The sequence below is a fragment of the Globicephala melas genome, chromosome 15, assembly GCF_963455315.2.
Source record: "Globicephala melas chromosome 15, mGloMel1.2, whole genome shotgun sequence".
In the NCBI taxonomy this organism is placed as follows: domain Eukaryota; kingdom Metazoa; phylum Chordata; class Mammalia; order Artiodactyla; family Delphinidae; genus Globicephala; species Globicephala melas.
Window position 1 is genome coordinate 73,214,660 of NC_083328.1, and position 26,826 is coordinate 73,241,485.

Consider the following 26,826-nt stretch of genomic DNA (forward strand, 5'->3'; position numbering starts at 1 on the left):
TAGAAGTCCCACAGTTGATTCTTGAGTTACATTAAAAAAAAAAAAGCCTCTTTTCATTCTTTGCAAAAAGGTACAGAAAGATGTCTTTATTAACCATATAAGCTGCTTTGAGCGTATTTTATTTATTTTTTTGGCCACAGCATGCGGGAATCTTACCAGTAGTTCCCCGACCAGGGATCGAACCCGTGCCCTCTGCAGTGGAAGCGTGGAGTCTTAACCACTGGACTGCCAGGGAAGTCCCTGAGCGTATTTTATTGAACAACTTCTGAGACCAGAGGATTAATTTCTCTCTGGAAGTTTTCCTGAGGAATATAGGATTGCATTTCTAAAGTCTCTTTTATTTGTTCTTGTATCTTGAGACTAGGAAACCAGTCCAAACAAACTCTACTAGATTTCACTTGCAGTCCTATAAATATGAGTGAAGTCATCTCCTCTTCCGGTTCCTCAGATTTACTGAGTCTCTGGCCTACTTTTGAGGCTGGTCCCTATAAGCCAAGAATAGGCCCATAATTGACTTATAAAGTGTGAAGTCTTTGCTTGTTAATGATGGGCTTGTCATGCCTGATTAAATGAGAATTAATCTCAATTATGACATTCATGATATGGACTGGATTGTCCAGTTATCGTGATAAATAGATTGACAGATGTTTATTAAACCTATGCAGTTAATATTATTGACATGAAAAGTAGAGAGACTCAGTTTTTACTTTTATATTTGTGTTTTTCCCTGAAATTTGAGGACATCGGATCGGGTGCCACTTAAAATGTTTTTCTATTTATTTTTATTTTATTTTATTTATTTTTATGCCTGTGTTGGGTCTTAGTTGCAGCACGTGGGATCTTTCGTTGTGGCATGCAGGCTTCTCTCTAGTCGTGGCGTGCGGGTTTTCTCTGTTCTAGTTGCTGCGTGCAGGCTCCAGAGCGTGCGGGCTTAGTTGCCCCGCGGCCTGTGGGATCTTAGCTCCCTGACCAGGGATTGAACCCCCATCCCCTGCATTGGAAGGCACATTCTTAACCACTGGACCACCAGGGAAGTCCCTGAAGTATACTTTGAAAAACACCCGTGAACTTGCTACTTGAACTTAAGAACTGGAAGGTTGTTAGGTGTATCAACTCCCTGTGTATTTCTTCATGAACTCATCCTGCTTCTATCCCAGAAGTCACAGTTATCTTTAATTGTGGTTGCTTTTTAAAAACGTTTGAGAAACCACACGTGTGTGTTCCTGAACGATGTTTAGTTTTTCTTGTTTCGTAGCTTTACAAAAATATAACGAATGTAAGGTACTTGCTTTTTTACTTTTGGTTGCTTGTAAGTTTCTACCATGTTGTGTATGATTTATTTATTTTTGCTACTACTATATTGTATTCTTTTGTATGGCTTTATTAGAATTTATTTTTTAAATTTGGGATTGAACATTAGTTTCCTCTGGCTTTTGATGTATGAATGATATTTCAGTGAACATTTTTGTGTAGGTCTCTTGTTGCATAGAGAATTGTTATTGCTGTAAAGTTTTTAAACATAAACTTGATTTTTAACGCTGATATAATAAATTTACTTTTCATGTGGAACTTCTTTAGAAAAAAGTAAATTTTCTTGCTGAAATAGCCCTATGTTTTATAAGCTAATTTATCTCATACTAGTCATTTATTGTTTATCACAGGATTTGCAGTATGCACTGTGATTTTCCTTAACCTAACTTTTTAAGTACTTAATTTTTAAACAACTTTATAAAAGTGTAGTTTACGTACAATAAAATTCACCAACTTTAAATTTACAATTTGGTGAGTTTTGACAAATGTAACCATTATCACAATTATGATAGAAAACACTTCTACTACCCCCTAAAGTTCCTTTGTGCCCCTCTACAATCTGTCCCCTCTACTGGTAGCTGGTGGCCATTGGGCTGCTTTAAGTCACTACAGTTTGCCTTTTCTTGAATTTCATATAAATGGTAATCCCCTTGTGTGTATATTATTTTGTAATTGTTCTACTGTTCCTGGATATTCCGTTCTTTTCCTTTTTCCTGTTTGTATTTCAGTTTTGGAAGAGAGACAGAAAGAGAGAGAGAGAGAGAGAATGTGTATGTGTGTGTATGTGTATGTGCTGTGTGTATACGTGTGTGTATGTGTGTGCGTGCGTATATGTGTGCGTGTGTGTGTGTGTGTGTGTTGAAGCTCATTGATCCACCTCCATCACCCCCACCACAGCTCTGTCCATCAAAAGGATTCTTCATTTCTGTTAGGGATTTTGGTTTCTAATACTCCCATTTGCTTTTTTAGAGTTTCCATCTTTCTGCTTACATTACCCATCTGTTCTTGTATGTTGTTCACTTTTACCATTTGAGCCCTTAGCATATTAATCATAGTTAAAAATTGTACAACTGCTTCCACTTAAAAAAAATTTTAAGAACCTGGCCTTTTTCCTGTTGACCAGCAATCTTTGGAGGCTTCTTTATATATATCATCAAAAGTTGTTTTCATTAGTGCTCATGGTTTCTCACTTAAGAATATAGGTGGCCACATAAAAACTTGTACTAACTGTTCATAATAACAGTATGTATATTCATAGGTTGGAAACAACCTAAATGTCCATCAAGTGATGAATGGATGAATAAAGTATATCTATACAATGAAGTATTATTCAGAAATAAAAAGAAATGAAGTACTGATATATGCTACAACATGGATGAACTTTTCGGCTAAGCCAGTCACAAAGGACTAGATGTTGTATGATTCCACTTGCGTGAACTGTCCCGAATAGGTAAATCCATAGAGACAGAAAGTACAGTCGATTAGTGGTTTTCTAGGGTGGGGATGCGAGAGAGGTTTTGTAAGCTGGGGGGAATGGGAGGCTTTAGGGGAGTGACAGCTAAGGGGTATTGGGTTTCTTTTCGCAATAATTAAAATGTTCTAAAATTATTGTGGTGACAATTGTACGACTCTGGATGTACTAAAAGCCATTGAATTGTATACCTTAAGTATATGATATGTGAATTATATCTTAATGAAGCTGTTAAAGAATGTAACTGATGTATTGAGGAATACTAAGAGTTCTATGATGCCATAAAGGAATTTTATGGGAAAATACGATTACTTTTCTCATGACACTGACCTCAGAAGGTGTGCTGTCTACCTCAAACTTTTCTGAGTTTCAACAATAACATGTTAATTAAACTCACCTCAATTTTTTGAAAACCTTATCCAGTCATTGTTAGAGTAAGTAGTCAACCTGTAATTATAGGGTTAATGTTAATTCCAGCACCATATCTTCTTCATTTGTCAAGAAAGATTATATCAAAAAGACTTTATTCTTTAAAAAAAGAATTCAAAATTATACGCAGACCCATCTATACTTTTCTATTTCTACATTAAATATTTGTGAGTTACTTATGGCTATTTTACAGCAATACACCCAGAGATCAATTTTTGCTCTCAAGCTTATAAGAGCAATTAAAAATTACAAAGAAAGCCATAATTTTGGTGGATCTGCTGTCTTGGGCTAATGAAGTGCTTTGGTTTTAAGTGGAAAAGCCAAAGTTATTTTACTTGAGATAATCTGACCACACTTAGTCCCTCACTCCTTTTTTATTTTCTTTTTAGGTTTTAAACTTTTAAGAGATTCCTTCTATGTAAAGAAGATTGATTACTAGTGATATATTTAAAATGTGGAGGTCACTAGTTTTATGATGATATATAGGAGAATGTCAGTGCATTTATAATTTTGAAAGCTTAAATAGTTTGAATGTTGGTGAAACAGCATACTTTTAGAAGATAATATTTTTTTTTAGCATAGGTCACATGCTATACAGAGATGCTTTTAAAAGAAAATTCCTATTGATAGTTTTGTTCTGTTATTAAAGTAAAAAACTGATGGTTAAGCTGGTTTGCTTTTAAGGATGAAGCTTTCAGAATATGTAGAGAAAACTGTTAAAGTTGTAACATCCGTCTTTGGCACGAACAACAAACTATCTAAACTGCTGTACTAATCTAATCACTGTTTTTTCCCCCCGCTCTTGGTGAAAATGGATGGACATAAGGTTGTAGTAATTGTTCAGTCATGGTTCATTAAAAGGACAGTTTTATTAGACTTGGAAAATACAGACATAAAAACTCATCAGATTGGTAATAATGTAGCTCTTGTAGTACTTAATTTTGTAACTTAGTTAAGAAATATAATTGGCCTAAATATCAGCTCAACGATCCAAAATTACAAATAATCCTCTTTATATCACTGTTGTAAATGGCCCTGTCTCTCATGAGCCAAACTCTTAGAGTAATTACTTTCTTATGACTCTTTCTTTTCAAAAACTGTTTTAAAAAGAATATGTTTTGGAATCTGTGTAATATTTAACATATAAAGCCTGCATTATTTTGAAGTTGATATTGAAAACCTCTACACTTCTGACCTTGAATAGAATTTTCTATGTATAACCATTACGTGCAGCTGGTGGATTCAAAATTGCCTTTTCTGGTACTCTGCTTTGTGAAAAATAGTATGTATTGGACATGAGTGCATGACAGCTGACATTTATCAAGGATAACAGGCTTACTCATTTTCACATTTTAAAGTGACTTTGAAAGCTTTGCATGTGCACACATGTTCCACATATGTTCCTAAGATTTAAGTATATTTTCCATCATATATCATTCTTTAATGAGCTTCATATATTAAGCTTATATGATGTGAGCCCACAATCATCTAAAGATCAGAAGTGTAGGTTATTTAATTCACTTCCATAGAATTTTATCTTGCATAGTTGAACAATCATTACAAGTAAAAATGTACATGTACCTAATGTATTCCAGGTAGGACTCTTGTTACATAATGTGTGATTTGTCGTTTGTTTCATTCCCCTACTCTAAAATTCGGCTCTAATGTAGAAAACTGAATTACAGAAATTAATTTTTTTCTACATCAACTGCTAGCATATTGTTCTCCTGTTTAAAAAGATTTTTATAGAGCTAGTTATTTTATTTTACTGGAGGGTGACGATAAACAGAATTGGAATTGAATAATTTTTAGTCTTGGTTCTTAACCTTTTAAAGTTTTCTTTAAAATGAGATCGTGATAATAATTTAAAAAATTCTAGTATAGAGCTGCAAAGTTCCTAATGTGTTGGCAAGTTTGTTAATTAAAATAACACCTTTTATGGTTGGAATAGGTTTCAGATTCTGTAACCCTTCGATATATTGATATGCAGATCACAGTGACTTGCTGCAAGGTAACAGGAGACATGCTTTGACTTCAGAAGATAAATTGGCCATGCACAGCTGTAATCTACTGTCTTTTCATTTCCAGACATGATTTAGTAGTATAAGGCCTTTGATTCCTAGGCCTTGGGAAGTAAGTTGAAATTTAATTTTTTTGTGTGTATGAGAGTTTTTACTTCGGCTTTTGATAAGCCTGTTTTGTGGTGTGAAGGTATCATGTAAATTGTAGACGTTTCATTACTTAAATAACTCCCAATTCCATTTGAAGTATAAGAAGCCCGAGTTCCATCCCTTTCCATTTTCCTTTTGGCAGTTGAAAAGGAAGCCATTTTATTAAGAATGATGAATAGTGAATGGAATTTTAAATTTAGGCTAGTTAAATTGCTAGTGTCTTTATATTTTAAAAAATTGCAGAGGAATTAATTATCAATTTTAACGTGATTTTTCAAAGAAGAAATTGTCCTTAAGCACTTGTGACCCAAGTGTCCTTTATAGTAACAGATACTGTTTCTACAGATTCTTTTGAGAGAGAAATGTACAATATCAGAGAAGTTTAAGGAAAATATTTGAAATGTTTATGTAAGAACAGCTTAAGACCACTACCAAAACTGTATTTGTAGATCTTAGCATCTTTGAGAATTCAGTGCTTCTCAAAAGACATCTCTTTAATCTCCTTTTAGGTCCCAAGGTTTAGATTTTCTTAAGTTATTCATCTAATATTGGAGTTGGAAAACACACATTGTTTCCTGATTTTATTTGGGTTGTAGACATAGTTATTTTAAAAATTCTCTTTTTAAAATAACTTTGTTTCTGTCTGTAAATCATAAGATTCTTGAGGGAGCCATTTTTCAAGTCTACCATTTGCCCACTACTGAGTTTGTGTTTTTTTTTCAGTGTGTGGTTTTTTGTTTTTTTTTTTTTTGCTGTACATGGGCCTCTCACTGTTGTGGCCTCTCCCGTCGCGGAGCACAGGCTCCGGACGCGCAGGCTCAGCGGCCATGGCTCACGGGCCCAGCCGCTCCGCGGCATGTGGGATCTTCCCGAACCGGGGCACGAACCCGCGTCCCCTGCATCGGCAGGCGGACTCTCAACCACTGAGCCACCAGGGAAGCCCAGTGTGTGGTTTTTTAGATTCTTTCAGCAACCTTGTACAGGTGATGGTATATCCCCTTTTTACTTCACTGTGCTGCATTCTGGTTGGCTTCATCAGTTTTATTTTCCAGTTCACTGATTGTGTGTGTGGTTTTTGTGTGTGTGTGTGTGTGTGTGTGTGTGTGTGTGTGTGTGTGTTGTGTCCAGTCTAGGAATTAATCCCATCTATTGAGTTTTGTTTCGGATATGGGTTTAAGTATCCCATGCTAACCAAATCTATTCAGAGTTCAGATATTTGGTGCTCAGATAATGGGCAGTACCATCTTTTTTTGTACTTAATAATTTATGAAGTTTTATAACTCATTCTTTTCACATTCTATTTCTTTATATGTATGTTTTCATGGCTGTTGATTCTTTATCTCATTAAGGATTGTAAACATTTATTTTTAAAAATCTCTATTTTTAAATTAATTAATTTTTGGCTGCTTTGGGTCTTCCTTGCTGTGCACGGGCTTTCTCTAGTTGTGGTGAGCAGGGGCTACTCTTTGTTGCAGTGTGTGGGCTTCTCTTGTTGCAGAGCATGGGCTCTCTAGGCATGTGGGCTTCAGTAGTTGCAGCACGCAGGCTCAGTAGTTGTGGCTCGTGGGCTCTACAGCGCAGGCTCAATAGTTGTGGCGCATGGGCTTAGTTGCTCCACGGCATGTGGAATCTTCCTGGACCAGGGCACGAGCCTGTGTCGCCTGCATTGGCAGGCAGATACTTAACCACTGTGCCACCAGGGAAGTCCTGTAAACATTTATTTTAAACTTATTTCAAGATTTCATTTTATTGGGTGGCGAATTCATCTTTTGGAATCGATGCATTTCTTGGCCATCTTTCTTAGTTCAGTTTTTAAATCCACTTGGGAATTTTAGTTTACAATTTGCATCTTGAGTGGGAAATTTTCTTTTTTTGGTGCCTTTCATGTGTCCCCCTCTCCCTGCCCCAGGCAATCCTAGCTTATTTTTGTTGCCTTCACAAACCATATCCACCATACCTTCAGTCTACGTTCAGGATTCTGTTCTGAGGTACTATTGCAGTATCAGAGCTATGTGTCACCCAGGTTTTGTATGTACAGATTTTCTTTGATTTACGATGGGGGTTACATCCCAGTGAACCCACTGTAAGTTGAAATGGGCTGCAACTGCCACTGCCAGTATTATGAGAGCGTATTATACTGCATATCGCTAGCTGGGAAAAGATCAAAATTCAGAATTTGAAGTAGGGTTTGACTGAATGCATATCGCTTTTGCTCTGTTGTAAAGTTGAAAGATTGTAAGTTGAACCTTTGTAAGTTGGGGACCAACTATGTAACCCTTTGCTTTTTCTTCCACAGCTACAGGTAACGGTTTGATATAATCAGGTATCTAGATAGCTATTGATAGAGCTTTTTTTCGTCTCTCTCTCAGAAATTTTTTGTTTGGTTTCTACCTATGAGCCTTGCTTTTGATTCTGTTACGTTGCACATGATTTGATTTCCTGAGTGTCTTTGCTAGTTTCTGATGCTAGAGTTCAGTAGGTTCATAGAGTCAACTCATTGCTGTATGCTTGCTCTGTGTCTTGCTCCGTAGACGTATTTGTTATGTTTGAGCATGGCAGTGTCTTTCAAGATTAAAGAAAATACATATTTTGTCATTATTATATTTAGAGCAAGAGGGGGAGAGTGTGGTTGGTTGAAAGCAATAGTCCACTAAACCATCTTATCAGGAAGTCCTTTGTTATTTTGATCTCACAACATGGCTTATTTATTTAGGCCTGCATGTAGTAGATACTGAAGTATTTATTAAATGAGTATGTAGAGGATCTGGGAGAAACCATACCAATTTCAAACCCTCAGCCCCTACCTTAATCTAAGACAATGGTTCTCATTGTGGTTTGTGAACCCTTGAGAGTCCCTGAGAACCTTCTATGGAGTCCACAGAGTTAAAATTATTTCCGAAATAATATATTTTCTGTTTTCATCCTGTTGATGTTTGCACTGATGGTACAAAAGCAGTGATGCATAAAACTGCTGGTGTCTTAGCATGAATCAAGGCAGTGGGACTACCAGACTGTACTAGTAGTCATTGCATTCTTCACTGCCCTGCAGTCAGACTTAAAGGAAAAAAACAAAAACAACCCCCCCCGCAAAACCCCACTCGTTTCTCAATTAGGATTGTCCTTGATGAAGGAGCAAAATTTGCTCATTTCATTAAACCTTGGCCTTTGAGTACTGTATTTTTAACATTCTGTCTAGTGAGAATGGAAAATATGCAGAAAACACTTCTGCCTACCAAAGTATGATGGTTGTCTTGGGCAAAAGCACTTGTGTGGTTGGCTTGTGTACTGAACAGCCCACTTTTTTCATGGAATATCATTTTTACTTGAAAGAATGACTAACAAACTGTGGTTATTGGAACTTGGGTATTTGGCAGAAAGTTTCTTGAAATTGAGCAAGGTAAACCTATCACTTCAAGAAAGACATCCAAGAGTATTTGTTGACAGTGATAAAATTGGAGTTTTCAAGTAAAAATTATCATGTTAATTTTGAATCTGTCACCATGAGTGTGACAGCTTCTCAGTACTTAAAGACTTTATGAATGAGATGGGTGGTGATATATTTATTTATTTTTGGCTGTGTTGGGTCTTCATTGCTGTGCGCGGACTACCTCTAGTTGTGGCGGGCAGGGGCTACTCTTTGTTGCGGTGTGCAGACTTCTCATTGTGGTGGCTTGTTGCAGAGCACAGGCTGTAGGTGCACGGTCTTCAGTAGCTGTGCACAGGCTCAGTAGTTGTGGCTCGCAGCCTCTAGAGCACAGGCTCAATAGTTGCAGTGCACGGGCTTAGTTGCTCCGCCGCATGTGGGATCTTCCTGGAACAGGGCTCGAACCCATATCCCTTGCATGGGCAGGCGGAATCTTAACCACTGCGCCACCAGAGAAGTTCCTGGAGTTTTTGATATTGTATAATGTATCAGTATTTGAAAATCTGCTTAATCAGTGAACTAGTATTATCCAAATGACAGTGTTTGATGTTACAAAATCATGCATGGGTTAAAGATTTTTTTCAGAGTGTAAGTTTGTGTATTTTAATGTAATAGTATGAAAGTTCATTGGTAGGGTTTCAGATTTCACTTTGCAGCTAATCTTTAAGAAAATACTGCTTGTCCTTGAATGCCAGGGGTTGCTGGCAACGCCAGAAGCTAGGAGAGGGTGGAGCAGTTCTCCCCTGGAGCCTTCAGAAAGAGTATGGCCCTGTCGGCACCTTCATTTTGGACATTGAGCCTCCAGAACTTGAGAGAATATCTGTTGTTATTGGTAATTTGTTACAGTAGTCACAGGAAACTAATACAGTAACCAAACCTGAGTGAAGGGTATTTAGGGTATGCCTTCTACTGTTATGTTTTTTGCAACTTTTTGTAAGTTTGAAAGTATTTTCAAATAAAACCTGAAAGTACCACTTGTCGTTTTAGCACGATATCAAGGAAAATTATTTATAATTAATTGTTAAAGGCTTTTGAAATAGTCCTTCCTTTTACAAGTACGTGTATCTATGAGGCTGAATTTTCTTCATGTGTTTCAATCAATATGAAGTATTGCAGTAGATTGAATGGTGTCGTAGGTAAGAGGATCCATCTGTCTTCTATTAAAGTCAGACGTAAGGTTTGTAAAAATGTGAAACAATGCCACCTCTCATGGAATTGTTTTGTTTCAGGTTATTTTTCATAAAATTGGTTATGTTAACATATAATGAACTTATTTTTAAATGAATTAATATGTCAAATGTTCTAAGTTTTAATTTCTAATACAGTAAATATTGATAGATAATAACCCACATAACCAAAGCTTTTTAGGGTTCCTAGTTTTTAAAAGATAAAGAAATCCTGATATCAAAAAGGTTGAGAACTACTGACCTAGTGAATTTGGTTGGGACTGTAGCAGCCTTTGACTTAAACCATCTCTTTTGGTAGTAAGAACCAGATTGACTGTAGGAGGTTAGGACTTTGAGTAGCTGTATGACATGGTGTGCTATGTCTGGTACTCGGTTGTTCCTGCTTTTAAATTACAGATCAGCCATTACTTTTCAGTGGAGACCTTTTATAGCACAAAATACAATTTGTGATTCTACATGTACTAGTTTGTTGATTCCTGGCACTGGGTCAACAGCTTGTTGAAGGCAAAACACACACACACACACACACACACACACTAACAAAACCCCAAAACAAACAAAAAACAAGCAAACAACAACAACAACAAAAAACTTGACTCTTTTGATCAACAGTTCATCCCAGGCGTATTGGTGTAGGGAATGAGATCTCCTTTGTGTGGACATCACCCAGGCTGCCTAAGAGTGACTAACCAAAAAAAAAACAAACCAAAAAACAAAAAAACATTCCCCCCTCCACAGTTTTATTGAGAACTAATTGGCATATGTCACTGAAAAAGTTTAAGGGGTACAGCATGATGGCTTGATTTCCGTATATTGTGAAGTGATCACTGTAGTTTCAGCTAACATCCGTCATCTCATATAGATACAGTAAAATGAAAAGAAAGAAGAAAGGAAAAAACATTTCCTCCTTGTGATGAGAACTCTTCGGATTCACTCTTTTAACAACTTCCCTGTATATCATACAGCAGTGTTAACCATAGTAGTATATCACATCCCTATTACTTTGTGACCCCTCTCAAGACATTTGCTGAAGTGGGTTTTTGTTTTTGTTTTTGTTTTCCGGGGGAGGTCAGCTAGTTATATTACTTTTTTTTTTTTAGTTGAGTTGTTTTACAATGTTGTGTTAGTTTCTACTGTACAGTGGAGTTCCCTGTGCTATACAGCAGTTTCTCATTAGGTATCTATTTTATACATATTAGTGTATATATATCAATCCCAATCTCCCAGTTCATCTCACCCCCCTTCCCCCCTTGGTGTCCATACGTTTGTTCTCTGCATCTGTGTCTCTACTTTTGCCTTGCAAACCAGTTCATCTGTACCATTTTTCTAGATTCCACATATATGGGTTAATATACGATATTTGTTTTTCTGACTTACTTCACTCTGTATGACAGTCTCTGGGTCCATCCATGTCTCTGAAAATGACCCAATCTCGTTCCTTTTTATGGCTGAGTAATATTCCATTGTATGTACCACATCTTCTTTATCCATTTGTCTGTCGATGGACTTTTGGGTTGCTTCCATGACCTGGCTATTGTAAATGGTGCTGCAATGAACATTGGGGTGCATGTGTCTTTCTGAATTATGGTTTTCTCTGGGTATATGCCCAGTAGTGGGATTGCTGCGTCATATGGTAGTTCTATTGTTAGTTTTTTAAGGAACCTCCATACTCTTCTCCGTAGTGGCTGTATCAGTTTACATTCCCTGGGTTTTGGTTTTAACCAGTTTAGTTGTATGAATGGTTTTCATAAGAGTTCATAATTAAATTTTTTAAAAATTTTTTTGGCGGTACGCGGGCCTCTCACTGCTGTGGCCTCTCCCGTTGCGGAGCACAGGCTCCGGACGCGCAGGCTCAGCGGCCATGGCTCACGTGCCCAGACGCCCTGTGGCATGTGGGATCCTCCCGGACCGGGGCACGAACCCGTCACCCCTGCATCAGCAGGCAGACTCTCAACCACTGCGCCACCAGGGAAGCCCCCATAATTAAATTTTTGCCTCAAGTGTTGTCTTACGATAATGAGGTGCCCCCAGCTTTATTTACTCCACATGCATAGGCAGGTTTGTGAAGTGCACAGAGAAGCTCTTTAAAGTCATGAGTCATGGAACTGACCTTTGAACAGAAAGAAAAAAAAAAAACACGCTATGTTTTATTTTAGATTATTTGCATGATGATCTTTTCATCCTGTTCCTCAGTAGTTTATAGTCTCGCTTGCTGCAAATTTCTTCCCTTGAACAATCATTACCAGATTTTTAGCTCCACATAGTATAGTAGCTATATTTTGGAGGGGAATAGGGAGGCAGTTGAAGTTAAATTTAGACTTTGATACTTTTCAACCTTGCTGCAAGTGCTACACCACCCTCCAACAGGTAAATGATGTTAGGAGTGCATTCTTTTTTTTTTTTGGTACGCGGGCCTCTCACTGTTGTGGCCTCTCCCGTTGCGGAGCACAGGCTCCGGACGCGCAGGCTCAGCAGCCATGGCTCACGGGCCCAGCCGCTCCGCGGCATGTGGGATCTTCCTGGACTGGGGCACGAACCTGCGTCCCCTGCATCAGCAGGCGGACTCTCAACCACTGCACCACCAGGGAAGCCCAGGAGTTCATTCTTATTTTCTTTGTGGACTTTGATATATATGCTCTCATTCGCTATTTGTATTATTGTCATCCTGAAGTCAGTAATGACTTTTGGAGATTTATTTGAAGAGATAGCTTCTGTCATCAGACATATAACTTCTAGGGATATGGAAGCATTATTTTTAAAAAAGGATTCTTTTGAATTTAAGGTTATTTAGGCTAGGAGTGGAATTATAATTACTGAAGGGTAACAAGCTGTGAGGTCAGGAAAAAAAATAGACAATGGAAACATCGAGGACTGAGCACAGACTAACCTGCAGTCTGCACGGTGACCCGTTCAGGAAGCCTTATGAGTCAGACTTGCCATGCCGTGTTGCTGGCATAAGAGACCATCTGCCTCAGCCTCTTTGCTTTTAGAGAAGGAAATCTAGCTAAGATGTGTTTTTCCTTTGATACATCTTTTTCTCTCTTTTTCCACCTTCAGTACCTTTTCTTTGGAAAATTAATTCAAAGTGCTTCATCAGCTTTATATTTCCACAATGTCAGTTTTTGAGACGTGAGTGTAGCTTCTTTATGCTTTTGATATTGGTGGACAGGGCTAACTTCAGTACTGTAGGGGAGGTGTCTTGTTACTTCAAGCTTTTTACTCTGCAGGCACTCCGTTTTAGGAATACCTGTCTTGTAGTTGACCCATGGCTACCGTTCCCTGTATCATTCATTACTTGGTTAGTGCTCCTTCCTAGAGCAGCTCTGCGGCTCTCAGTCATTTGGTTACCAGGTGGCTAATGGCATCAGCTCTTTAGTTTTAACGTTTCTTAAAATTTCTTTGTTCTCCGAGGCAGATAGAAATAGTGGATTAGGAGAGAATGGGGCACATGCTGTGATCATCTCTCGTTTGTATCTTTATTGCTTATTAATTAAATTTATATCAGATTTTATTTCTGCTCAGTGCACATACTCCTCTAACTCCCCACTGCTTATCTTAATCCAGGGCTTTACCACTTACCTCAAGGGGGTTGAACACTTTCTCTTCCGTCCCTCCCTCCCTCCCTCCCTCCCTTCCTTTCCTTCTTATGTTTTCATTATGTGCCAAGGGACAACCTTAGGTGTAAATAATACTTTTGATGTAGAGATATTTACGTCTGTCCAAGAAAAATTAAACCACAAATCCAGAAATAAAATAAGATATAAAAAAGAACCAGCACTGTTTGCTTTACCTAGCACATTTGAAAGTACTTGGATAACCTCTTCAGAATCTTCTAAAAGGTGCCAACTTATTCTGTAATTATACCTGTTTATCTTAAGGACACAGACATCTGTGACAATAGTTTTATTCTATTTTCATGGCTTTATGTTAGCTGCTAACTGCCACTCACCACACTGTTCCAGTGGGAAAATGTTTTAAATTCCAGTCAGCTCTCTGTACGCTGAAGATAGCCTGAATAGTTCTGGCTAATGGATTTGTCTGAAGCTTTTTAATTTGTTGCTGTATGGTATATTTGTAACTATTTGTTTTTCAAATGAGAGCAAAATTGATGTTGCTGTGAACATACATCTTTGTTCTTGGTATCGTGTACCTCAGGGATCACCATTATTCCCTGTCCCAGTTGCTTGCTTTGTATTGCTTTTCATTCTCATAATAAGCATAAGAGTATGTGAGATGTGATTATCCCCAGTTTTTAGAGGTGATAAGCTTTTTATAGGTGACAAGTTTGAGTCTAACAAAGCCCCGTTGTCTTTTTTATTGTATCATAGTACATCAGCCGTGAAGGATTCAAACCCTTGAGTTTTATTTTGATAGATACCTTGAAGCCACCATATTTTTTGGAATGGGAATATCCAAGTGAAAAATGACATGTCAGAAGGAAGCAGAACTGTTCTGCAAGGTATTTAGCCCCTTCCCCCCAATCTTCTCTATATTTTAGGAATATTGTAGGTGGTCAAAAGTACATCTAATGGGATGGGAAGGAAAAGGAGAACTGGAGTTGGAAAAAGGAACAAGGGGAATGGTGGTAGTAGGAGTGAAAAGAGAGAGGAAGGAGTTTGTAATAAAAGTCTCTTACAAGTTTTTATTATGGTTTAGAGCTTATAGCGTAGAAAGTAGAAACAGAAAAGTGTACAAGAGTAGAGTGTAGTGTGTAAAATGTCGTAATAAACTATGGAAAATGCATTAGGATAAAGAAGGGATAACTTTTTCTAATTGGAGAGTTGGGAATGATCTCACCAGAGGTGACAGTTGAGTTTGATCTTGAAGGATGACTAGGTATTCTAGTATTCTAGATAAAAGAGGGATGAAGGGGAGATCTAAAAAGAAATAAATGACTTAAGGTTACATACAAATAGGAAATGTTTCCATATCTTTTGTCAAAATCTCTTTTAGCACAAGCCACTTGGGTAGTGGAGGTGGTGGTGAGGAAGAAGTACAACTAGATAGTATGTTGTTCAGGAATGAAGCCAAAATGAGGTTTACGAAGTTGGGGTTTAGGTCTGTTCCTGTGAATGAGAGAGATTCAGCGTGTTACATTGTAAGAGTCACTGTAACCTTTAAAACAGCGAAAGAATTACCCAGCTAGTTAGTATGCTGTCAGGAGAGGGTAATTTGATATCAGTGGAATTGGCTTTATTATTAACTCCCTCTGCACAGTGTGTATTTGTGAACTTCAACTCTGTTGCTCATGTAGAGGTTGAGAAGTCTCTTGGCAACAAGCTTCCAGTTGTAGCTAACACTTGCCTTGGCTAATTGGTATGCCCAGTTCTGGTACTAGAACCTCTGGGGAGTTTGTGTTTGAGTTCAGTGTCATCAGGCTTAAACCGGAGCATAAATGTAAAGGGGCTTTGGGGTCATCCTGTTGATTGAGAATGAAAAGGCAAGACATACAACAGGAGAAGAGAGAATGAAACCTTGTGGATGAAATAGCTGTTAATTCACGTTTGGATGCTTCTCAGCTCAACTTACGTATTAAAAATAAGATATTTTATTGCTCCCTGCTAGCCCTTTTCCAAATTTGCAGACATTATTAACTAAAGCTAGAGGAAAAGAATGACCAGGACCTGAGATTTACACTGTTTTCTGGCGTATGTCTACACCAAGGTAGTTTATTGTAGATACTGTTTATATGCATTTTCTCTGTTTTCAAAAAACTGTATGCTGGTAGGTTTCCTATCAGCTGTGCCTTCATTTTAACACTTACCAAATAATGTTGTTATAATTGTATGTTCCTCTCTTCTGCTTGCCTGAGAGTTCTAGCAATGTGTGGTGTCATTTATCTCTCTTTCCTGGTCCTCAAATGGTCTGGGCATGCAAATGTTTGAACGGAAATGGAATTAAATTTAAAAAATGGATTGCATTAGGTGGTTCATACTTTATCCTACTAAACATGACAGGTTATCAACAACACAACAAAAGGATATTGCAAGTTAGCTTTTATTTGAAACTACCCCCCCCGCCTTGTCTCCTTTCAGTTCTTATCCTTTATACCATGGTTGAATTAAAACATAAAGGTAGGAGATACTCACTGGAAGAGTCATCTGGTTGGTGAGGAAATGTCCATAGTGGCTCCATGTTTATTGACTTTTCTTCCCCTGCCTCCTCTTGTCCCCTAAACACACACAGGTTCTATTTTGTGTCCTTTCTTTGCTCCATGGTGCTGGTTCTCTTGGAGCTGCACAGAAGATTGAAATAAACCTCTCATTTTATATTTTGGAAAATATAATCTTGTAGGATTAAGCCTAACTGGTGATGACTATATACTAAAATTGTCTTTTGAGTAAGAGCATCAATTTGCAACTTGTATTTTGGGTAGTTCGTTTATGTATGGATGTCTCATAAATCTTTCCCGAGGGTAATTTTTTTTCTAATTGGCTTTGATCAGCCTCTGCTTTTACATAATGCTTCAAGCAGTTTTCAGTAAATCAGTTCAAATCCACAGTTGTATGAAAATTTCCTTAAGTTACTGGGATTCTCAGGAAACACCCAGAAATACTCCCTAATTGGCGTATTTAATCATACCTTGTATAAATCAGGCAAACAAGCCTGATGAATAAACTGAATTACTGGTGGGATATTCAAAAGTTCTTGGCTCCAGCATTTAATCTTAGAAAACCCAAGAATGAAAATATTTGACAGATTATTTTGGGTATAGTTAATGTTTTTCTGATCTAAGTTTCCTTCTTGCCATGTAAGCCACTAACTGCTGGTTTCAGTTGGAAATAAAGGTCATGGTTCATAGTAGACCACCTCAGAGGGCCATTTATCTGGTGATCTGTAGAGTAATGGTTGTTTTTTAGGAGCTTGAGGGGAATAGTAGCATTAGTACCTGCTGAGCTGGAGTGTCCCCTTGCCTCTGACCCTAATACTGCATGCCCCTAAACACTGCATGGAACAACTTCTCAATGTCCTTACTGATGAGCTGAGACATTTTCTGGTTAATTGGTTGGAAATGGTGTGACTCAACAGTATAAGTGGTTTATTTTTTTGGGGGGGGGTGGTGGTGGATAAAATGCCCAAGGAACATTTGGTACATATTTTGTTGATTATAAAGTCTGAAAATATTATAATCCCAGCTCTGGTATCTAGTATCTGTTTGTGATCTAGATACTTCTTTATCTGTAAAATGAGAGTAATACATACTTTGGAGGGTCGTGAGAAATTATACAGAATATGTGATATGCCCAGTACTGTATTGCCACAAAAGTTATATGTCCTCTTCCCTCTCCCTTATTAATTTAGGAAAATAAAATATTTTAGTTGGTCTTCAGGCCATTTGAGATTTACTGGGTAACTTGTCTCCTCCCCATTTTGGCATGGCATGGCATGGCTTTTCTTAGGGTCTCCCCGCCCCCCCCCCCAATAACTTCTTGCTCACCTGATGGACACTAGCATTGTTGATTGATGTCTCTTCCTTTTGGACAGGGAGTACTTCCTGTATCTTTGTCCATCTGGCTAGTTTGTTGTACATAATCAAGATTTCCCATCCTGTCTTAACTGTGAATAACCAAAGGGAAAGCTAGTTAATGCTGCTAAGCCACATATCATCATTTTCATGGCTTTTGAGCTGGCGGATATAATTCTTTGTTGCTTTTAGAGTTAAAGCATGTTCATTTTCTAGCAGTTTATTGTATTCTGTGCATGTCTAAGCTTAAACCTGTACCACAGCATGATTGTTTTATGTAGAAAGCCCTATAGTATTTATAGAGAAATTTTATCCAATTGCTGTAAGATTCTTGCTCATTTTAAATCTGATTTATCATGAATCTGCTTACGACTTTTCCAAATAATATAGAAATAGGTAGCATATTCTGAGAGCATTGAATTTATTGTAAATTGCTATTATTCTGTATTAAAGTAGTTGTATAGAATATGTTGCTTAAATGTAATCTTAAAGTGTGCATTGTCATATTAATATATTTAAGTAGTATAGCATAGAACTTTTAAGTAGAAATATTTTATACAAGGAAAATAATTGTAAAAATGGCTCAAGGATCTAGACAGTCCAGTTCACATTGAAGGATAGAATACATTTTGGTCTTTGGATCCGATTCACCTGGAAGTGTGGTTGAGGTGTATCTCCAGTTTAACAGTCAGTTGGGGGACATCTCTTCATTAGCAATGCAAATTAAAACTACAATGAGGTATTGCTTCACACTGGTCAGAATGGCCATTATCAAAAGAGCTAGAAACAGGGCTTCCCTGGTGGCACAGTGGTTGAGAGTCCGCCTGCCAATGCAGGGGACACGGGTTCGTGATCCGGTCTGGGAAGATCCCACATGCCGCGGAGCGCCTGGGCCCGTGAGCCATGGCCGCTGAGCCTGCGCATCCGGAGCCTGTGTTCCACAACAGGAGAGGCCACAGCAGTGAGAGGCCCGCATACCACCAAAAAAAAAAAAAAAAAAGAGCTAGAAACAATAAACGCTGGAAAGGGTGTGGTGAAAAGGGAACCCTCCTACACTGTTGGTGGGAATGTAAATTGATACAACCACTATGGAAAACAGTATGGAGGTTCCTTAAAAAACTAAAAATAGAACTACCACACGACCCAGCAATCCCAGTACTGGGCATATACCCTGAGGAAACCATAATTCAGAAAGAGACATGTACCACAGTGTTGATTGCAGCACCATTTACAATAGCCAGGACATGGAACCAGCCTAAATGTCCATCGACAGATGAGTGGATAAAGAAGATGTGGCACATATATACAATGGAATGTTACTCAGCCATAAAAAGAAATGAAATTGAGTTATTTGTATGAGGTGGATGGACCTAGAGTCTGTCATACAGAGTGAAGTAAGCCAGAAAGAAAAACAAATACCGTATGCTAATGCATATATATAGAATCTTGAAAAAAAATACTGATGAACCTAGTTGCAGGGCAGGAATAAAGAGGTAGATATAGAGAATGGACTTGATGACATGGGGTGGGAGGGTGAAGCTGGGGCAAAGTGAGAGTAGCATCGACGTATATACACTACGGAATGTAAAATAGTTGGCTGGTGAGAAGCAGCAGCATAGCACAGGGAGATCAGCCCGGTGCTTTGCGATGACCTAGAGAGGTGGGATAGGGAGGGTGGCAGGGAGGCTCAAGAGGGAAGGGATATGGGGACATGTGTATGCATATGGCTGATTTGCTTTGTTGTGCAACAGAAACTAACACGGTATTGTGAAGCAATTATACTCCAATAAAGATGTAGAAAAAAAATGTGCACACACACACAGAAATACATGTATGCACCTCACTACTGTATAAGAGTACAGGTTGCCCAGGGGTAGGGCAGGTATATATTGTGGTCCTAATTTCTTTTCTACTCAACTGTGTAGGTGATAATCTTTAATTGTAAGGAATCAGAATTTAGAAGGGGCTCAATATTAATAGACTGTTCTTGTAGTCAGAGATACTGGGAGACTCTTGTGCTATATTATTTCCCATTTGGATATGGATTTTACCAATTCCATATATTCTTCAAACTAGATGGGTTGTAATTTAAGATGTAAAAATGTAAGCTGTACAGTTACTGATCTGTGTTTCTTAACCTTTTGAACTTATTGGTGGGGGGGGAATTGATCTACTCATGGGCCTGGTACATGTTCTGTCCCCCTCTCCTACCCTAATTCTTGACTAGTGACTGAAAATGGTCTAGATTTAGTGTGTATATGCTAAGCATTTACCTTTCATACCTTCAAAAGAATAATTTACCAAACTAGGTAATATATCCCCCCAGGTAAATATAGTGTGAGTCTGGCTCCACCAGTGAGTAGACAACAGACTTGGCAAGTAAAACAAATGCTATTTATACTTTTTTATGTTCATAACTAATATTAATGCAAAATAAATAGAAAACTGTACATAAAGAATTTGTCATAGTCATCTGTGCTCAGGAATTATTATATTATTGTATATGCTGCAACTATTTTTTTGGGGGTGTGGGAAATGCTTCTGTTTATTATTTCTAATGTTGAACATTTTCTTCAGCCAAATGAAATTTAAAGGATGTATTTATTCTACTTTGATTTTTTTGTTATACAGTATTTTGTCATTCAGACTTGGACATCATGTGGTTTTTTAGGCATGGTACAGTGATTGTAGTACCAAGGTTGGTCCCTATCTAAGAACTAGAAAAAGAAATCTGTCAAACCTGTTCCTAAAAAAATAGAATGTGAAAATTATTTTATATCTTAGTTATATTGATATCTTCATGTTTGAGTAAACACCACTACCGTGGTTTTACTTTTTATTTTTCTTGTTTTAAATATGTATTTATTTATTTATTTTGGCTGTGCCGGGTCTTAGTTGTGGCATGCGGGATCTTTAGTTGCAGCATGCGAACTCGTAGTTGCAGCATGCGTGTGGGATCTAGTTCCCTGACCAGGGATCGAACCCGGGCCCCCTGCATTGGCAGCGTGGATTCTTACCCAGTGGACCTACCAGGGAAGTCCCACTACTGTGGTTTTTAAATTAGGATCTTGCATTGGTACATTTCTGGATAATTACCTCTGTTACTAGAGATCATTGGACTCTGTGAAACAGTAAACTTGGTAGCATGTAGACTGCACAGTCATGTGCACATTATAGCTTGTTGTTCTGCCACATCAAGAGAAGGAGCCACATGTGTATTTGGACATAGGTAGACATATTTAGGTTTCTCTTATATGCACATAAACATTGACTTAACATGAATGACATGTATGCACTTCTGGTTTACATGATAATTGTGATTATTTTTTTTCATACTAAGACTGTCATGGTTTTGATTCTCTATTGATGTAATTTACGTCTCTAAAATTCATTTCAGTGACATCCTATATCAACCGTAGCAGTAAAAAATTTTAAAAGTTTAACGTAACCTTTGAACTTTTATAGAAATCAGAATGGAGGAAAATCTGTTTTATAAAATATGACTTGATAAGTTGAATATTCCATTTCCTCAGTACTTTTCAAGGCATACTTATTGATCACCTCTTATATGCTAGGCACCTTAAACTGTACTGGAGATTCAGCTTATGTGTAACAGCAAGGTAAGGGAATAATACTGAGAACATAGAATAAATTATGTCTTTCAAATTAAATGCTGTTATCCACTAAAGAGTTCATTACTCAGTTTTGAGGATTCAGCTTGTGTTTAACGTCAAAGTAAGGAAATAATATCTAGAATGTGGAGTAAATTATATTTTTAAAATAAAATGCTATTATTCACTGGATGGTTGGCCACTCAATTTAAAAATAACCTTTGAATGAAACAAATATAAAACTAAATGTATTGAGTCGTGACTACTCTTTCTGTTTTTTTTAAACTAATTTTTATTGGAGTATAGTTGCTTTACAATGTTCTATTTCTGATCTTAAGGAATCACTTTTTCTTTTTAAACATGAAAATTGGAAATCAAAACTGAACATACTTTTTTTTAATAGATCTTTATTGGAGTATAATTGCTTCACAATACTGTGTTAGTTTATATTGTACAACAAAGTGAACCAGCCATATGCAGATGAATTTTTTAAGTGGTGACTTGAGAGCTCTGCTGCCATTAAACTTCCTTTGTAGGAAACAAGTGTCAATATGTTGTAGCTTCTTTTTAGGCAAGGTTATAATACCAATTCACACAAACCAATGTTTCTCAATCTGGGGGTAGGGGAGGTTCCTTCCCACCCCCAGGGGTCATTTGGCAATGTCTGGATACTTTTGGTTGTGGGGAGGGGTGGTGTGCTACTGGCAGCGAGTGGGTACAGACCAGGGATGCTGTTCATCACCCTATGATACACAGGAAAGTCCCTACAACCAAGAATTATCAGTCAAAAATGTCAATACTGCTGAGGTACAAAGAAACTGGCCTGTATCTAGACAGCTGGTATCAAATACAACATAATTCTGCCAAGTACAGGTTACCTAAGAAAATAGTGCGATTAATTTGATGCTTATAACCCACTTTTAAAATCACTGGAATAAAACTCAACATTTAACGTTAGTTCATTAGTTCATGTCTTTTATTAACCAATATACAATCACTTGTCTTCTGGTTTGTTGAAACAATAGGTCAGACAACATTTGCCACAATAATGTCTGTCAAAGTGGCTGGCCATAAAAACTCCAGCACCACATTCATCTGAAGGGCACTCCCGAACGAAGGTGACTGATTTTGCCATTCTCATCCACCTTATAGTGTTTCAGGACAGCCAGCTTAACCTTCTTTCTCTTATGCTTATTCTTCTTGGGAGTGTTGTAAGACTTCTTCCTTATCACCACCACGAAGTCTCAACACAAGATGAAGAGTGGACTCCTTTCGAATGTTGTGGTCAGACAAAGTACGTCCATCTTCCAGCTGCTTGCCAGCAAAGATCAGTCTTTGCTGGTCAGGAGGAATTACTTCCTTGTCCTGGATCTTGGCCTTTATGTTTTCTGTTGTATCCGAGGGTTCGACCTCGAGAGTGATGGTCTTCCCCGTCAGGGTCTTCACGAAAATCTGCATATTGGCGGTGGTGCCACCGCAGATGGCGGATCCGAAAAGATGAACATACTTTTAACTTTATTTGGAAGTAATTTTAAAGTTAAAGCAAAGTTGCAAGAGAAAGAATAGTACAAAGAATTTTAAAATTTCTGCCCAGCTGAGATTCAACCAGTGTCAACAATTTGCTGGCCTCCTTTCTTTTCTCTTCTTCCCTTCCCCTCCTCTTCTCCTGTTACTCGCTCACTCACTTGTATGTAACCCCCCCCCAAACATTGGAGGGTCCTTTGTGTACATAATGGCTTTTTTGTCCTAAATACTAAGAATAGGGATAGTCTCTTAAATAACCACAGTACAGAAATAAACTTCAGTAAATTTAACATTGGTAAAATACTTTATCTATTGTCCATATTCTAAATTTTGTTAGTTGATCCAATAGTGTCGTTTATAGCATTTTCCCCCTCTAGTACAGGATCCAGTATAGGATCAAATATTGCATTTAATTGTGATTTCTCTTTAGCTTCCTTTAATCTGGAATACTTAAAGACTTTGTCTTTTATGACATTGTCATTTTTGAAGAATATAGTATTGTGGCATTGTGGGATCTGGTTACACTTTATTTTTTAATTTTATTTTTTAAAATTTATTTGGCTGCATCGGGTCTTAGTTGTGGCAAGCGGGCTCCTTAGAGTTGTGGCAGGGAGGCGCCTTAGTTGCGGCTCCAGGGCTCTTTGGTTGCAGCACATGGGCTCCTTAGTTGTGGCACGCTGGCTCCTTAGTTGTGGCACACTGGCTCCTTAGTTGTGGCATGCAAACTCTTAGTTGTAGCACGCATGTGAGATTTAGTTCCCTGACCAGGGATCGAACCTGGGCCCCCTGCATTGGGAGCGCAAGGTCTTATCCACTGTGCCACCAGGGAAGTCCCCGTGGTTAACACTTTAAAATCATGACATTAAGCCACATTAGTGGGGGCTTCCTTGATGGTGCAGTGGTTAAGAATCCACCTGCCAATGCAGGGGATACGGGTTCCAGCCCTGGTCTGGGAAGATCCCACATGCTGCGGAGCAACTAAGCCCGTGCGCCACAGCTACTGAGCCTGCGCTCTAGAGCCTGCGAGCCACAACTACCGAGGCCCATGCGCCTAGAGCCTGTGCTCTGCAACAAGAGAAGCCACTGCAGTGAGACGGCGGTGCACCGCAACGAAGAGTAGCCCCTGCTCGTCGCAACCAGAGAAAGCCTGTGCACAGCAGTGAAGACCCAACACAGCCAAAAATAAATAAATAAATAAACAAATAAACAAGTAAATAAATAAGCAAGCCACATTAGTGAAAGTTATTTTAAGTTCTTTTCTCTTTTATTTTAACTTACGATGTGAGAAAAAAACCACACCAAGTTCTTAAAACGTATCAGCTTTTCAGCCTTTACATTTTACTATCAAAATTATTGGTAGAATAAATTTCATTGGTGTTTAATTCATACCTAGAACATCTGAAAGATGATAATGTAATCTAAAACTTCCGATTTTGATTTTTTAAAGCTACATATTTTAAGTTTGATCAGGATCTTGTGTAAAATTTTGCATTTCTATTTGTCTCTCATCCTGGCAGTATTGTGCCACCTAGTGGAAATTTATATCCTTCAATGTATGTCTCAGACTAGATGGAATGCAAGATGCATTTTAACAAATGAAGAAAAAGTAGTTTGGAGTATTTGAACTTCTCCGTTGACTTGCAATTCTTTATAGCAGTGATTGTCTTCGTAAACAAGAGTTTAAGACAAATAAAATTCTTGTTAAGTGAAGGCTTAGTAGATGTCTTAAAATTATGAGCCACTGAGTATTAAAATCTGCTCTTTTTTCAACAATAGCCTGCATTTATTTTATCAATGCCACTTTAACCAAGGCATATTATATTTCCATCAGTTAATATTAAAATAATTGTTGTTCTGTGGATCTTCTCAAAATCCTCCCACCTGGAGTTTTATTGTTGTGCATCTAATTTGTAAGCAGAATGTATGGAGTTTACATGTTATTTACACAATCTCAGTTTATTTTGAAGTAGCAGAAGAAAAACACATTGGATGATAAATACTAAAGAAATGGTCTAAGGAAAAAATGTGCTACCTTGAAAATAGCCTGAAAATAATTTAGGTATTTATCATTTGAAGACTTCTAACCAATTGACAAGATAAGATCTCATTTGTGTATAAGTAAAATTTAGGATTTTATCAGTTGGAGAGTTGACAGTCTCTTTTTCTTATTAACTATGCAGAAGATGCTTTGTTCTTTGTGAGGTATTCAATATACGCATTTTTTTTACATCTTTATTGGAGTATAATTGCTTTACAATGGTGTGTTAGTTTCTGCTTTATAACAGAGTGAATCAGTTATACATATACATATGTTCCCATATCTCTTCCCTCTTGCGTCTCCCTCCCTCCCACCCTCCCTATCCCACCCCTCCAGGCGGTCACAAAGCACCGAGCTGATCCCCCTGTGCTCTGCGGCTGCTTCCCACTAGCTAACTACCTTACGTTTGGTAAATATACGCATTTTTACTCAGTCTTGAGAAACATTTGTCCTGGGGTTGGATGGACATTCTGCATAATTAAACTGGAATATGAACTCTTGAGGTCTTCAGAACAGTTGTGTACTATAAAGAATTTTGAGAATTATCTAACCATTTAGGGAAAACAGTTCTGAATTACAAAATGCAGCCATTCAAGCATATGACACCTTTATGAGAGTCATGAATATTTTATAATGTTTGTATCTTATTATTCTTTCTTAGTTGCTGATGTATATTCAAGATGAGCGGATTAGGAGAAAACTCCCTGGATCCACTGGCCCCTGATTCACGAAAACGCAAGTTGCCATGTGATACTCCAGGACAAGGGTAAGCAGTTTATTTCCTGATACTTCACCAAGGGCGCCTCCCCCGCCTTTATTTGTTTTGAAGATACCATTTCAGCTTTCTTTATTTGCATTTTCTGGTTAGATTTATTTGTTTGTTTTTGTCTTTGTTTAAATAATATGATTTTGCTTTGTAGTAAGTACAGTGGTACAATGATGAGATGGGGACATTCTTATGTTATAATAGAGGCTTTATGGCTGATTCAGATAGAAATGAGAATATTATACTAACTGTGTGATATTGTAAGAAGCATTTCTCAATAGAGGACGTAAGAGTTAGGAATAGATCAACAAGATTATTACAAGTAAGAATCTTTAGTATCCTTTAAGAACATGTTATAAGTTGATATTTTGGCAATTGTGAGGTTTCATCATTCTTTTCCTGAATGAAGTTAGAAGTTTAAAAAATAGAAATAAAATATTCTATTTTAGGTAGTGATACTTCATAGCTTTTTTAGTATTTGCCAAGGTCAATATCACTTGAATTTCACTGTGATGGTTGCAAAATAAAAAAACCTATAATTCATAAAACCTCATAATTAATAAGTAGCTATTAATGTTTTTATTATTTGTTAATTTTATTGTCTCTTCGTGGTAAAGACTATTTATCCCCATTTTCCAGATGATGAAATGAGACTAATGCCTAAGGCCACTAGGCTAACAACAGGTGGATCTGAATTTAGGTTTGCATGAATTTCAACTGTATTGTACTAGGTCTCCAAGACAATGTTTTGGTAGTCTTTATGGGCTGAATTTAGTTTGTTTATATATGAGTGTAACGGTGTTGTGTAGGTACTGATTCTGCTCATAGCCCTTTTGTGATAGATATATTTATGGCCTTTCCCCCCCACCCCCTCCCAGCCTTACCTGCAGTGGTGAAAAGTGGAGACGGGAGCAGGAGAGTAAATATATTGAAGAATTGGCTGAACTGATATCTGCTAATCTTAGTGATATTGACAACTTCAATGTCAAACCAGATAAATGTGCAATTTTAAAGGAAACAGTAAGACAGATACGTCAAATAAAAGAGCAAGGTAATACAAAGTAAGAAAACACTCAAGTCTTTTAGAAGGAACTTGTTAACTGTGTTCACATTTGCCTTTTGCTACCTGTTGCTTAGGTGGGAACTGCTGCTCCTTGAGGGCTGTCCTCTGTGGGGCTAGATGGACAGATGAGTTGACCAGCTTTGCTCTTTAGGAAACAGTCACCAGGATTGGAAGAAGGCCAGTGTTGCTCACCCTGTCACTTGTTAGGTCCCTTTCAGGAAGCAATGGGATAGTACATTTAGTAGGGAAAGAAAATTTAGAGTATCTTCTGTCCTCCTGGGTGACTCGGAAGTTTAATTTTAACCTTTAAAAACTGTAGCATCATTTTCTTATCAGGAAATGTGTATGTGCTTATGCACATCTGTG

The 26,826-nt window shown here is 37.8% G+C and overlaps 1 protein-coding gene and 1 pseudogene across 5 annotated transcripts in view; one reads left to right on the forward strand and one right to left on the reverse strand.

Moving 5' to 3' along the window:
• The window catches only part of NCOA3 (nuclear receptor coactivator 3), a 122,795-nt gene that overhangs the window by 68,782 nt on the left and 27,187 nt on the right, over positions 1-26,826 (forward strand). For 4 of the 5 annotated variants that reach the window (XM_030848785.2, XM_030848789.2, XM_060284905.1 and 1 more), the window contains 2 exons: positions 25,293-25,397; positions 26,276-26,448. In XM_030848785.2, coding sequence (XP_030704645.2) covers positions 25,312-25,397; positions 26,276-26,448 — 259 coding nt within the window. In that variant the 5' untranslated portion in view covers positions 25,293-25,311. The remainder of the gene's footprint in view (positions 1-25,292; positions 25,398-26,275; positions 26,449-26,826) is intronic. The other variant, XM_060284906.1, reaches the window with a different exon arrangement.
• On the reverse strand, positions 22,028-22,561 carry LOC115848231 (ubiquitin-ribosomal protein eS31 fusion protein-like; annotated as a pseudogene).